Genomic DNA, 15,327 nt, shown 5'->3' with positions numbered 1-15,327 from the left:
TTTCTCAGTCGTGGTAAACGTCCACACTCAATTGAACATTTAATTGTGACTGTCTAATTGGGCTGTCGGCCCAAAAGGAATCGTTTACTGCCAAGGAATATAATGGCAAAGTAACTGAGCCCTCATTTGTGCTCAACTAGAAATTAATTCTCAAAGCTCAATCAATACCTCTTTACAGTACAGATCAATGGAAATGTTGTAGATTTTTGTGGTTATGTCCCCAGTATTCATGTGATGTGATTCTTCAACTCATTGCCTCCTTTTCCTAATCTCACCCGTCCAGGTTTTGAGCTTTCACACTGTGATGATCCAGGTGTGCCGCAGTTCGGCTTCAAAGTCAGTGACCAGGGTCATTTTTCTGGAAGTGCCATTACTTTCGGCTGTGATCAAGGCTACACCCTGCACGGCAGTGGCATCCTCAAGTGCATGACCGGGGAGAGAAGAGCATGGGACAATCACCTCCCGTCATGTATAGGTAAATCTTTCTACCTAAGTATTTCTGCTGTCTTTGGCTACGTCTATACAACTATGTTTGCAAACTAAATCCATCTCTTTCCACACAAGCGTTTTGGCTCAATATCAGTTTTAATCCCCGTACAGGCCTGAAAACACATTTCCTGTGACCGTAAAATGTCAAATTTAACTGCACAAAATCAAAGGTAACTGGGTCAGCAACGCTTGTAATTGATTATCAATGTTGTGTTCCACACCTGTAGCCGAGGTTGTTTTCCTCTGGAAGGGAGTCATGTGATGGAAGTCTGACGATTCAGAAAAGGCTACATGACTTATAAAACCTAATCAGCAAGAGGTTCTGATTAGGTTGTCCACGTCATCATTTACAAACGTATATGTTTCATCTCACCTAGTCTAAAACACAGGCCCAGAGTTTTCAAACTGAAACAGAGCCAGCAGCGTTTCCAAACTCCTCAGTTTTAGCAGCTCTAAAACTCCAGCAGGCGTATCCATAGCCAAATTGATCGATTACAAATAAAAACGTAGCAGTGTGGATGAACCATCATTCTCTGTCCCAATTTGTGGCATCAGACATCTGTTTATCTCTCTCTTGTCTTCTGTAGTTACACTTATTATTAGTGAGATCAGGTAAACTGTTAACATTGCAGCTAGCTGTTAATCCCAAGGATTCATACTGATATGAGTTCTACTCAGTTTAACTTGCTAGAAAGAACATATGCTACTTGTAATTTTGTCGGGGAATATAAAAGGCTCCGATGTTTTATTGTGAAACATTGATTTCTTTGTGTTCTTGATGAAAAACAGGGTGTATGGAGCCATTAAGAACACAATGTTGAAGAAAGTTGCTATTGCTGTGTTTCTCTGTCTGTTTCATTTGTAGGCTCCATAATTTAGAAATTTACCCACAAGAAATTCAAGATCTTAATTTTTTTTTTTTTGTAGAAGCAAAGATGCAATTATCAGAGTGCTCATATCAGATTGAGCCACAGACAAAAATGCACAATCTTGGCTGTACTTTCATATTCAGAACATGCTGAGACAGACAAATGATAAAGCTATTACCTACACGTTGCTTGAGTCTGGAAGGTGTTGTGAAGCAGTGTCTGTTTCTTAATGTCTAGCAGTGATGGATTAGGGTAAAATATGATTTTCAAATTCCGGACGTGTGCAGAATTGCACTTTAAATGCCACTGTTTCCCCAGGCCTTTTTCAATGAAACATGTATTTGTTCCTTTTTCAGTGAAAGTGCTTCAGTCTTGCATTGTGGCATGTTCAATACAATAAAAAAAAAGAAAAAAAGAAGAAAGGTAATCAGTCTATTGATTAACTGTTGGTAGTGGATCACTGAACGGTCAATATTAATAGTGAGCTATGTTTCTGTGAGCTGAATGTGAAATGGGATTTCTAGCCATTTCTCCTGGGCAACATCCTGGCTCCTGTCAAGGACTTTCACATTTGCTCAGTGTTATGATGCTGATTATAGCCAACCACTGTGGCAATCTAATGCAATTTTCCTATTAATTAAATGCCGTTTGTTCTGTAACATAGATAGCGAGATGATAACCAGGGGAGAGACGGCACAGATTGGATAAGATATTCCATCATTAACATTTGTAGCAGTGGTTCTCCCTGCAGTCCGAAGCCCAGCCTATATATTCTCTGGACACAGTCTTTTTAAAGTTAATTAATGGCATCATTAGGAGGCATACTTACAACAAAACAAGTTTTGCATCTGTGAGTTTCTCTGGTCAGGCAGGAAGTGATTGCTGCAGTCCTATTACCTGATAGTTGTTTATTTTCAGCAGAGCTTCAACTGTTGCTCATTAGTCCTCATTGTGGACTCTGACAGTATTTTGGGGGTTTTTGTTTCGTCACATGGACATTTGCTTCTGTGTGCATGTGGCTGCATTTCCTGTTTTGTGACTTTGCTTTTTTGTACTCATTTGTGTGTATGTCTATGCAGCGGAGTGTGGTGGCAATTTCAAGGGCGAGTCCACAGGGCGGATCCTCTCTCCCGGGTATCCCTTCCCCTACGACAACAACCTGAGGTGCACGTGGACAATTGAGGTCAACTCTGGCAACATTGTCAGGTAACTCAATTTGCTGAATATTTATGCATTAACTGTATATCCAGTATAAATGAAAACCAATTTGCTATTTTCTTTGTATAACTTACTTGATAATTTAAAATATTTTAATTAAAACATGCAATAAATTAAAAAAGCAAATTTAATTGAGCATCATTACTCACATAATATGGCGATAAGGAAAAAAAAAAAGGGGCTTTTAATAACCTAAAGTTGGGCCTTAAATTATTAAGTCTGCAAAATAAACAAATACAGCTTTGGAAAAAAAAAGACACCCCTGCAAGATTATCAGTTTCTCTGATTTTACTGTGTTTAAAATTAAATTAACTTTTTGGTTCTATTCTTAAACAGACACTAGAATGAAGTGGCTTTCATACATTACAAGAAATCCTGAGTGGTCTCTTAATTTTTTTTATGTATATTAGGAATCAACAGTAGGACACTCTTTTTGTGGTTAAATCAAAAGGAATGTGACGCTATAAAGAGAGTGCTGTTTATAAAGGAAGGAATTTGCCTTGAATTGAACAGAAGGTTGTTGATTAAATTCTTCCCAAATTGACTGAGGTCATTCTAACTTGACCTGACTATGAAAGACTCAAAGAAAAAAAAACACCTAAACATGTTTTCACTGAAGTCCAGTTCAGTTAAGATTTTAAACATGAAGCTATCTCCTCTAAAGCAGGATGTCATCAAGAGAAACACCAGCTACATCAACAATTACATCCAGGGTTATTTTTGTGGACCAATGAAAGATTTCTTTGGGTTAAGAACATTTAGTATTACTGTGAAATAACACCTATTTACTTAGATGTTGAAGTAAACATGGTATGATTCCATAAAGACAGAAGCTGCTTCAGGCCATCTCTTGATGAGACTGCAGATAATTCTTTGCACTTGTGTTTCTTACTTTGATAGAATTTGATTAATGATACAAAATCTCAACTGAAATGCCCAAAAGCATGGGAACACTATTTCCAGATAGATCTCTCTTTTGACGGCAACCTAATCTTGCCAAGTTCAGCTCCCATAACGCCTGCCTTCTTGGCAAGACTTGTTTTTGTTTCCTTTATTCAATTAAACGTGAGTGAATAAACTGTCACTTAAGCTAAATGCATCTCAGTCTCACTCATCATACTGTATGTTAACATAATGACCTGACTTAACTTAAACTGACAGAATTAAAGCACAGTCAGTAACACTCTCCTGCGTTCCTGTCTCCCAGTCTGCAGTTTCTTGCATTTGACACAGAGGCATCCCACGACATTCTGAAGGTGTGGGACGGGCCTCCTGAGAACGAGATGTCTCTGAAGGAAGTTAGCGGCTCGCTGCTACCTGAGGGAATCCACTCCACTCTCAACATCGTCACCATTCAGTTTGAGACCGACTTTTACATCACCAAGTCTGGGTTTGCCATTGACTTCTCCAGTGAGTATATCCTTCTGAGTAGCTGTAGTGTAGGATTGTACTCTCTCATGCTCTTTGTGAGACTCATTGTGAATGTGCAAATAGTCAACAAATTATCAAAAACTATATAACATATACTACATTTAAATGAGGAAAAACGAAAACCTATAACCAAACATATTGTGAATAGAATTAGGGAGTTCAATGTATGTCTATGGAAGCTGTGAAATTAAGATTAAAAACAGCTGTAGTTAAATAAAACAAAAACGTAACGTAAAACCAAACATATAGGACCTAGAACATTTAGCCAGTAACAAAGAGTGAAAAGTTACCTGATTGTTTTGAGTGCCACTGAGCGTGTTTACGGATTACCACCACATGAATGTTGTCACCACAGTGCATATTTAGCATGTTCATACATGATATAAGGAGAACATTGAAGCTTCACACTTTGTTGACTTCTAATGAGAATGTTCCCAAATGATATTAAGTTAACCATAGTGAATGATAGTGGGTTTACATTTTGTCATCTTTCATGTCTTAGCATTATATGTTATCTTTATTTGTGCCTTGATGAGCAGTGAAGGCCCATATAGTTCACATGAACCTTTGCTGTCATAATACTAATACAATTTTAAGGGTAGAAGTTTCATAGCCACATGTATTCCATATCTGATGAAATGATGTTCATGTTTTCATTCTCTTTAGTATATAGACATGGCAGCCTAATGTAAAAATCAATGATGTAGGATTCATTGCATGCGTTTGAGGCTGAGATCGATTCTGGAGATTCACACTGTACTTAAACACCCTCTTGCCTCAGGCGAGTGGTTTTTAGAAACGAAAGCACGATGGGAGCAGTAGTCTTGCTGCACTGGCCCCAATCGTTTTCATAAAAACCATGAAATATATACATTTTGTTAGTTTAGACTTTAACTACTACAAAACAGACGTGCCAAATATTGAATTCAGTTGTGTTAGTTGAAACCTCTGCAAACCGTCTTCAATGAGTGACCGTGTTTTGTGATGGCAACCATTGAATTCTGGGTATTAAGTTACACCTATACTTACCATCCATGCAGAATAGAGGTTAAGTGTCTCTTTATTAAAATGTGGATCATTATGATCCCTTGTTTCACAGATATTAAATCACAACCACTGATTATTTTACACGTTTTGAAATTGCATAATCAAATGTATTGTTCTGAGTGTGTCATCCATTAATCACATCATATGCAACATGATTCTCTCTTAATTCACATTTGTATTTTATTTATTCTTTAACTTCATTTATTTAGGCACAATGTATTTTGTATTTTATAAAAAAAAAAAGAAGCAACATCATAAGTCTCCAATATGCGTAACTTTGTTAAATCTCTCAATAAAGTCTGTGAAGATGGGAACATTTGAAGAATCCATCACATTTTACCAGATCACCCTCGCAGTGCTGGGCTGCTGCACAGCTGTGGTTTAGGAAAACAGATTAGGAAAACATGGCAGGATTTCGGCTGATATCAGTTTGTAATCTGCTTTGTGCTGTAACACTGTTTGAGCCACAGTTTCAGTTTGACAGCTGTCTACCATATGATATGAAACTGTGTGTGCTCTCTCTCGTGCTCATCGATTCCCTGTACATTGCAGGCAGATGCGCGTGTATGTGAGTAACATGTTTGTGTGTTTGCCCTTCAGGTTCGCTAGCGACAGCCTGCAGAGATCCAGGTATTCCCATGAATGGCAGTCGCAACGGTGAAGGGCGTGAGCCTGGTGACTCGGTGACCTTCTCTTGTGATCCGGGATATGAATTGCAGGGAGAGAGCAGAATCACCTGCATCCAAGTGGAAAATAGATACTACTGGCAACCCAGCCCTCCAAGCTGCATCGGTAAGAGAGAGAGAGTGGAAAAGAGAGGGAAGGGGGAATTTGAGGAGGATATTGGGAGAGGCATATGGATTGAAGGAGAGAGGGAGAGAAGGAAGTGTAGAGGATCAGAGTGAAAGAGAGATGGTGAGAGGAAGAGGGAGCAAGGGAGTTTTTCTATTAACTTGCTGCAGCATAGACTATAATTCTCGCTCACTGATGTCTTAAAAATATGTGGAGGATAAACAAGACTGTTCAGCTGTGTTTGAGTTTTTGCCAACCCTTATGTGGACAAATCCACTTCTGTAGCCAGTTAAAGGCTGAGTACTCTATAGTCTCCCAACACATTGCCGTATTAGAGTTTAACAGCTAATTACTTAACAATGCAATTAGAAATAATTACACTAAGTAGGTCCAAAGAAACCTAGATGCTCTTGAGTTGCTGCCAACTGGTCTAAGTGAGGGCTTTTTTTCCCGGGCTGGGAACCGCTAGGAATTTTTGCAATGCGATTACAAGATCACACAACTGAGCACAATTTAATGCCGTCAGGAGCAAGTCTGTCTGAGTCAGAACTTGATGTAATTGTCAGCTGTTCTTATATTAATTATTGTATAAATTTCTTATCATAGTAAATAAGAGCAACTTAGTCATCGGTGTGTTGCTGACACTTGGAAGTGAAACTGAAAGCTGTGTCTTTATTCATCAAACTCACAAATGACAAGGGAAGCCTTCAAAAGTTAAGCTCGGAGAATATCATCGAACATGCTCACACACCAAAAATGCAATTTAGAAAAATCACATGAACAGAATTCACACAGTAAATGGTTAATGTTAGCATTATTATAGAATATTAATTAATTGATGATTAAATTGATGTCTTGCTAGCTTCATATGCATCTTACAGAATTGGTTTGTCACTGCAGAATCACTGTAGTCCCATTAAAATCCAGGAGTCATGTTCTGTAGCAATGAACAGAAAAAAAGATGAAGGAGCAATAAGTAACATTGTTGAGTTAAAAAATGTTTAAATAACTTTTCAAACTAACTGTTTGGGATGAGCAGAGATGCATTTTGTTGTTTTAATAATTCATAGTTCAAAAGTTAGTTTTTCATATTTTTGGTCAGATGCATATTTATTCTACATGTTTATCAAGTTAAACCGAAAATCAAAGCACTTTTTGTCTACGTGTGAGTTGATCACACCCTGTTGAACACTGAGTAGAACACTTTATAGGATACAACTGAAATGATTTGGCATATGTAGCCAATATTAGGCGCCTCTATAAGAAAGCGGTCAGACACATATCTCATATATACATCTCTCTCATCCACCGCTTCTTCCTGTTTTATCTTTCAAGCTCCCTGTGGTGGAAATGTGACTGGATCTTCAGGATTCATCCTCTCTCCCAACTACCCCAACCCCTACCCACACAGCAAAGACTGCGACTGGCTTATCGCTGTGCACTCAGACTATGTCATCTCCTTGGCTTTTATCAGGTAATATGAGTGGCTGCTGTGTCCACTTTGCTTTTGGTGAAAAACAAAGAAAAAAAAAATACAGGCTACATTTTTCATACTAGCAGTTTTTTTTTTATTTCAAAGCACAGGGCTTTAGGTTGTTTAAAACAATTATTTATTAAGCAAATCCAGGAATTTAAGGTAGAGTATTGGCAGTGGATCAGATTGAAAATGCTTGATGCCTGTTAAAAAACATTGTTGTCCCTTAAGTACACGGTCCAGTGGCTTACAAGATGGAGCTTTCCCTAAACCTGTGCTATGTTTGTAACTTACCTGCAACAGAATGGAGTCAGTTCTCAGTGGATGCACAGCAGCTCAGGCTGTGCTGTGGAATTGCTTGTTTTCTGCAGCGGAACCAGGTATAACATCATGGTATTGAGCAAAGTTGGCCATGTGTGTTAAGCAGAGGACCTGAGTTTGGAGCCCAGGTGGGTTGGGAGATAGGGGCAGAAGCTGCAGTGCCTCTACAAAACACCCAGAAGGCAGGTATTGCTGCCACTTTGCTGGAATGTGGTGAAAGCAGATTTCTGGCTGAATGCTGCATATACTGCACGGAGCTGTGTTCTGAGTGCAGCTCATTTCTTAAGCTGTATGATACTCAGACAACAAGCTTTACATTATTAATTACGATCTAAGCATATAAAAGCAAAACTGACAGAGCAAACTCACAGCAAGGCCTGAGGGCACATTTCACTGGCAGTCTTCTTTTGACTTCTCATGTGTTATTTCCATAGTCGTTTTCATGGAGGGTGAGAGAAGAGGCGCAGGTACACTGGCTCTCGCTGCACTCCCACCCACTTGCCTTCTCCTTCAGGCAAAGAGAAGAAACTCACTGTGTTTTTTTTTTCTTCAACTTTGTCCTTCAAAACAAACATCTAATGGAGTTACCACAATGCTGCTTTCTCCCGTGGGACCGCCAAACGAAAGGATGGAGTTATGATTTTAAATTGGAGTTGCCTTGATCCAACTCAAATGCAATTATCTCCAAGCTATTTACATTTTTGTCATAAACCGTGCTCATTATTTTGAAAACAAATGCTCCACTCTCACTGCAGCATGTGATTTGATACACAGTGCCACGATATGAAGCGATCTTTTCACACTGCATTGCCACTGCCGTCTGGGAAGATTTTGTACCACCGCAGTGTCACAACAATTTAATCTCTTCTCACCTCTTCGGGGAGATATCTTTTTGTATCTCTTTGTCTGGAGATGCAAAACAAATCACTTGGCATGACTCACTTCTAGCACTACGGTGCACGCTCTAATTTTGAAACCTTAATGCATTCTAAATCTCTCAAACAATTCGTACAATCTGGTGGCTAAGACTTTGGAAAATTATAACTGTCTTATCTTTTATTTGTCCGTTTTCTTTTACTCTTCACAGCTTCAGCATTGAGCCCAACTATGACTTCCTGTATATCTATGACGGTCCAGACAGCAGCGCTCATCTGATTGGCAGTTTCCAAGACAGTAAACTCCCAGAGAAGATTGAGAGCACCTCCAACTTCATGTATTTGGCATTTCGCAGTGACGGCTCTGTGAGCTACACCGGCTTTCATTTGGAATACAAAGGTACTCAGAAGGCCCGTGCAAGTGGGAGTCTACGTGCATTTTCAAAGAATATGTTTATGTATAACAGCAGGGGTTTTTGTTCGATACATACATAAATGAATTATACAATGAAGTCTTTGAAGTGTGCAACTGTACACAATTATGTTATCTAATATTGATGCCAGCTGTGAGAATGGCCTCTGATTCAACCTTATATTTCCACCATACCATGTTACTTTTTAAAAACAGTGAGGTTAAATCAAACAGACTGTTGCAGCCTTCAGACTATTTATACTTATTTCTGCTCTATTAGATATCCTCTCTCATTTTAGACTCTGTTCTCAAAGCCTTGTTCTTTTGATTGGCAGCGAAACTACGGGAGGCGTGTTTTGATCCCGGCAATGTGATGAATGGCACTAGAATGGGTACTGACTACAAGCTGGGATCCATGGTGACATTTCATTGCGAGGCTGGCTATCTGCTGCAGGGCTACTCCACTCTGACATGTGTCATGGGCAACAGCAAGAGACCAGAGTGGGACAGAGCCAAACCAAGCTGTCAAGGTGAGAGGCAACACGCTGACAATAGCAGAACACCTGAGTGGGCGATAACTGCACTCCAGCTATATGGTCAATATTTGATACTGTGTGAAACCAGGAGGGTGCTGTGTTAAAACAAGTTTGCGTGGGGTGCACACTTCTTCTGCAGGATGCAAGAAAAGTAAACCAAAGGAGAGAACTGTGTTTTAGATATAAACACTTAAGTCATTGCAGAACCCAACAGCAGAACCCCATGATTATAATCAGACTAAGTCATACCTCAGACTTCTAATACTGACATTAGGGAGATCTTACTTGGTGTTTTGCTCCGTTGCTGCATTGGATGGCCACGTGCAGTGCTATTTGCTGCGTGCTCGCTCGAGCTATCATCCATAAAGTTATTAGCGTTCACGCAGTCAGACCTCACAGTTTTAGCTACAGTTGCGTAGTTGCGTAACCTGCAAGTAGCATGTATGCAAGAACTTGTCTTTCACTCTTTAGTCTTAGTACCTGTTACTTGGAATCTGTTTGAATTAATCTTGCGGCAAACGCTGTAAGGATCTGTCCATGTATTCTAATCAGCTCCAAAAATGTATGGGTTCTTCCAAGGGCCATGTCTGACCTTCACAAAATTTCATGGGAATTGGTCCTGTAGTTTTTGCATAATCCTGCTAACTAACAAACAAATTCAGAGTAAACAATACCTCCTTGGCAGCGGGAACAAAAGATTGATATAAACATTCATGATATGCACTGATAGAAACTAACTAACTTAATTATAAAAGCCACAATATTTGGTTGCTGAATAGACTCAAGCTGATGTGTAGAAGTAGTGTGTTGAAACTAACAGTGGTTTAGACAATCTAATAAAGTGTTGACAGTAAAGCAGTTTCAAACTGGGCTATTTAATAGTTTCACAGTGTTTTGCAAAGAGAACATAATATACCAGGGAGTATTATTTATTATTCACAAATCGAATGTGTAGGCGTCTCATAGAGATTTGCAGCATCAGTGTCAAGGATAGAGGTGAGAGAAGATGTGAGGAGTTTCCAGATGCGTACCCAGTTCTCCTCCTTTCTCGAAAGGTATTACACCATTTTTAATACTTTTTAGGTGCATAATCAGCCAAGGTTGAATTAGAATTCAGCTCTCGTTCCTCAGCAGTGAAGAACGGGGGGCACCCAAACTCACACCAGGGAGCTGTTCATTTCTTTCACAGTTGGCACCTGTGTAACTTCACTGAGTTATGTGCTTTTCTAAAGTATCCATCAACATCTCTCCTTTTAGTATTTAAAAATGAAAAACACTGAAACCCCCTAATGTCTCTGAAACACTGTGGTACATATCTTTAAAAGGGCTGCATACCAATCCGTTTAAATTAGTCCAATGTGGCACCATCGCATTTGTTTGATTACCTGCCTCTCAACAACCAAACAAATACATTTCTGATCTGTTTTTCCACATTAGCACCTCTGCTTGCTGTTGTTCGTCTTCTTCTGTGCTGACCAGTGAAACAGCAGTGACATATGCATTCTGTGGGCCACAGGGGGGTCAGAGCAGCTGGTGACAGCGTCCCTCCAACAAATGAGTGTGTGTTTGTTTACAGTCGAGGCTCCCTCACCCGATGGCTCGGTCCGAGGCAATAGCATTAGAGGGCCTCTTGGCAAATTAGGTTCATTATTAACAGCTTACGGTTGCACTGCAATGTGACGCAGGTGCAGGACAGACCATAGCTTCTAATAATGAACATGGTCACAAATTGAATATCTGCAGATATGTGGTGCAAGGAGATGTTGTGGACGCGGTCTTCACTGTAGCTTTGGCTTTACAAACTGTTACACCGTACTAACCTAAATGGATGGTATATTCTGATCTTCTAATCGATTGGGTCTATAATTAGAAATAATTATCTTCCAGCTTCAAAATGAGAGCACCTGGATTTTCTATATACTCAGCCTGCTGACAGAATGCGTGTTTTGGCTGAAGAGTTGAATCTAAAGTTTCTGAAACATGCCGCTGGGCAACACGGTCTGATTAAAGTCACAGGCATGTGGAACTTTTGTGATTATGTGTGTTTTGTTGATTGATGGTGTTTTCCTGTATTTTGAAGTACTTTTTCTTGTTGGTTGTTTCCCCTGTTGGGTTTTAACCCTGTAAACACAACTACGGCTTCTTTTTCCAGTCTGTTTACAGCTCACTTTCCTTTTTCCCCAAAGTGTTTCTCAAATGTCATATTATTTTGGTATGCTGGCCGAAATTCCATTTGTCAGCAACTGAAAGTTCAAAGGTGACTTTTCATCTCATTTTGTTATATGAACTGCTTACCTGTGCAGTTAGAATGGATTTGCTGAATGTATTTTATTGCCTTATTCCCCAGGTAAAATGAGGTGGTTGTTTCACAATTGTTAACCGTGCTTCTCTGTTGCTTCCCTTCCTGCTCATGCAGCTCCCTGCGGAGGTCACTTCACCGGTTCAGAGGGGACTGTGCTGTCCCCAAACTATCCACATAATTACACCAGGGGCCAGAGCTGTGTCTATGACATCTTCGTCCCCGGGGACTTCGGTAAGCATTTCAAGCATTTTCACAGAGTTGCAGAAAATTGTCACCTACAGTCTGTCCATTTGCCACTGCCCACATATGGTATTGTATAGGTGTCCGACTCAGTTACACTTAAAACATGGTGTGAGAGGAGGAGCCTTAGAGAGATGATTGATTGTGTGTGTTTCAGTTAATAATAAAGATGGAGGTGTTCTCTCAAAGCTGGTCATAGGTGACCAAACATATTTTATCTTGTTTAAGTCATTTCCCAGTAGTACTTGGTTTGTGTGTCATTCATGACAGTGGATCGGTGTATTTGATGGTTACTGCCGTCGTTTGCTGCTTGATTCATTTTCAATTCCTCTATACTGCACTTGCTTCATGTGTGACAATTGAATTGACATAATATCAAGTCAATGGTTACACAAGGAATAGACAAAGGTCAGTGATGGTCACTGCTATTGCTCCCAGTGGCGTGTGTCTGATGGATTCTCATTAATCAATACTGGTGTTAGACTTCTATATCAACATCTTGTTGGGACCGTTTCCCACTCTCATGTGTTAAAGTACAACCTGAAGAATGGTGGCGTCTGGGCTCTAGGAAGAGGTGTGAAAGCACGATAGGATCAGGGCATACAAAAATTGATTGTGTTGACATGAAAAATGCTCAGTGCTGTAGGTAATGGAGAGAAGGTCAAGCAGCGGAGGGCTGTGGGGAATAGACGGAGCGAGCAAATGCACAGGCCCTTGGTTTATCCAATACATAATTCAGCAAAGATCTCAAGAAGACCTTGTTATGCCTCCGCTCAATATTCCATGTTAGTCATAAAGAGCTGCTGAAATCGTAGGCAGGGGTTTTACACTGTAAAGCCCCAATCTCATGAAACACTGATTAATCCCCAGTGTGATGATCCAACATGACAGTTTACATCCTCTATTGCCGTCTCCCACTGCTCATCGAGGCCAGGAACCCACAGGTTGTTTTTTTTAAATAAATATTGCATGCAAATGTAGCCTTTTCTTAAACTGCCTGCAGAAGCTTAATGGAGCGTGGAAGTCGCCAAGCAACATTCCCACCTGGGCCTTCAAATTTATTCCAGGGACTGCAGACACAGCGGCCCACTGAAGACTGCTGTGGCGTAGGTGGCTTGAGGGAAATATATAATAAGAAGCACACTAACAGAGCAATTGGGATTCACAGTTTGGGTAGAGCAAATTAAAAATGGTGGATCCACAAGATTAGCTTTGATCTCCCAATAACTCTAAAATGATCTAAACCATTTGCCTCTTATCGCACTATATTATGTCCAGTTTATGCTGTGATGACAATCAACGAACCTGAGGTTATAGAGAAGTGGCCACTGGCTAGTTATATAGTCCAGCATTTTCCCAAATGTAGATTTATAGATTTTTTTATTTAACTTATTTACTTAATCATGTGAATTAATCATTACATTCAGCATAAGGAACACACACTGTATCAGGAATCCAACATTTTAGCCTATAATCTCTATGCATAGGACTTCTGTTTTCTCTGTAGCAGCTGAGTCTAGCCTTTAGGCAGCTTGATAGCAGAAATCACATTTCAGTGTCTAGTATACAGGTAATTGAAATTTGTAAGCCCCTTGGGTAGAGTATCAAATGTGTCTTAGTCTGTCCCTCATATGACTGATAGTGTACCATAAGCCTTTGAGACATGGTGTCAACTTGGTTGAACTGCCAGGAAAATGTCAGTTGAAAATACAATTTCATGTCTCTCTGCCAGTGACCAGAGGTTTTTACACATGGGGGAAAAACCGAGATATGTGTATGTACAGTATGTCCTTATTTGTTTTCCTCTCAAGTTGTAAATATAAGTGTTCGGACAGACATTGTAATATGTATTTAAAATGTTTCTCAGTATTTGAATGTTGCAAACACACTGACTTAGTGTTATTAGGGAAAAAACTAAGCAGGTTCGGAGTGGGGAACAGTTTATTTACAATTAACTAAGCAATGTGCTCTCGTTGATTATTTTTAGAACATTTCATCAAGTTACGGTCAGAGCAGTGCCTGACATTTAAGTTTGACTTATGCTTGCTGAGGACACAACCAGCGATTAGCTGTTGCTTGCCTGAGTGAAAGGTTTGTCTTAATTGCTGATCATTATAAAAATGGATTTCACTGAAAGTGGCTTAGTGTAAGTAATAATTACAAAACTAAAATTAACAGTGATAAACAGATGTTTTTAATTTGACTTTTTTTACAGAGTAGCCTCGAGTTTAGTGAGGTAAATACAAAAAAGGGAAATTAATCATCTGCTATAATCCTGATCAGATCTGCACTTTAATCAGTCATATCCAACTTGGCTTGATGTGGATTTGCAGCAGGGCATGGCTGACAATTGTTGTTCATATTTCAGGAAACAATAAAAGGATAACCTGATTTTGTGTTACACTGTGCAATGTTGTCATGTGCTTAGATCTTGGGACTTATTTCATAGATGATAAGATTATTACATAAGATCATTACAGGTTGTGAAAAAGCTCCCTTTAATTTTAGCTTTTTCAGTAACCCAGTTAGAGTTCACCACTCAGTCGGTGACAGACAGCAAGACAGCCACATGTGTAAAAATAACCCTGTCTACAAATGAACATAAACACGACAGCATCACTCTCAGTATCCTTCTGCACAAAAGTGAGGAATTCACTTTTCTTTATTTGCTGTAGTTGTTTTGTTGTCAAACCAGGTTGATGGTTTGGATCTTGTTGCCTTGGGCAGCTGTAACTGTTGAGCCGTGCAGTGTACCATTAACTTCTCTCACTTGTTTCTAATTACAATACTTTTGCATGTACACACACGGGGCTACTGCTAATGAAATATTGTGCTACATTTTTTTTTTTTTTCATCTACACCAGGTTTTCATAAAAGCACAGGCTTAGCCTCTTTTTTAAAAGATTCTCTGACAGGTTGTCAGTGCAGAGGATTGTGTTGGCTGAAAGTGTCTGATGTTACATGTGCTGACAGATAGTTTGTTCAGTGGTATTATAGTACGGAATATCATAGATTTACTGTACTTACAGAATGTCTTGTCATGTTATTGTCTAATAATCCAGTGAAAAGGTGCATACTTCCCTGTATGTGTCTGTTTTCCTTTGGACTGCATTTTGCCATGCCACAATTTGCATTTAATATACTAACAAATGATACAGTATGCACATGTTATACAGTTTATTATACCGTATGGATAATAAACATCCATCTATAACATCATAATGCACTGCATTGTAATTGAGGAATTCTGCCCTGAGACATCAGCTCCATCACACATATAAATGTCTGTGTTTTTGCAAAGGACTTGCTCTTCTTACCTGA

The 15,327-nt window shown here is 39.5% G+C and overlaps 1 protein-coding gene across 5 annotated transcripts in view; it reads left to right on the top strand.

The window, feature by feature from the left end:
* Positions 1 to 15,327, top strand: part of LOC117776906 (CUB and sushi domain-containing protein 3-like) — a 213,822-nt gene that overhangs the window by 94,541 nt on the left and 103,954 nt on the right. For all 5 annotated transcript variants that reach the window (XM_034611302.1, XM_034611297.1, XM_034611301.1 and 2 more), the window contains 8 exons: positions 284 to 475; positions 2,438 to 2,564; positions 3,784 to 3,986; positions 5,655 to 5,846; positions 7,182 to 7,320; positions 8,729 to 8,916; positions 9,264 to 9,458; positions 11,881 to 11,997. In XM_034611302.1, coding sequence (XP_034467193.1) covers positions 284 to 475; positions 2,438 to 2,564; positions 3,784 to 3,986; positions 5,655 to 5,846; positions 7,182 to 7,320; positions 8,729 to 8,916; positions 9,264 to 9,458; positions 11,881 to 11,997 — 1,353 coding nt within the window. The remainder of the gene's footprint in view (positions 1 to 283; positions 476 to 2,437; positions 2,565 to 3,783; positions 3,987 to 5,654; positions 5,847 to 7,181; positions 7,321 to 8,728; positions 8,917 to 9,263; positions 9,459 to 11,880; positions 11,998 to 15,327) is intronic.

This window comes from Hippoglossus hippoglossus, chromosome 16 (assembly GCF_009819705.1).
Source record: "Hippoglossus hippoglossus isolate fHipHip1 chromosome 16, fHipHip1.pri, whole genome shotgun sequence".
Classification (NCBI taxonomy): Eukaryota; Metazoa; Chordata; class Actinopteri; order Pleuronectiformes; family Pleuronectidae; genus Hippoglossus; species Hippoglossus hippoglossus.
This window is presented reverse-complemented; position numbering and strand designations above follow the sequence as displayed.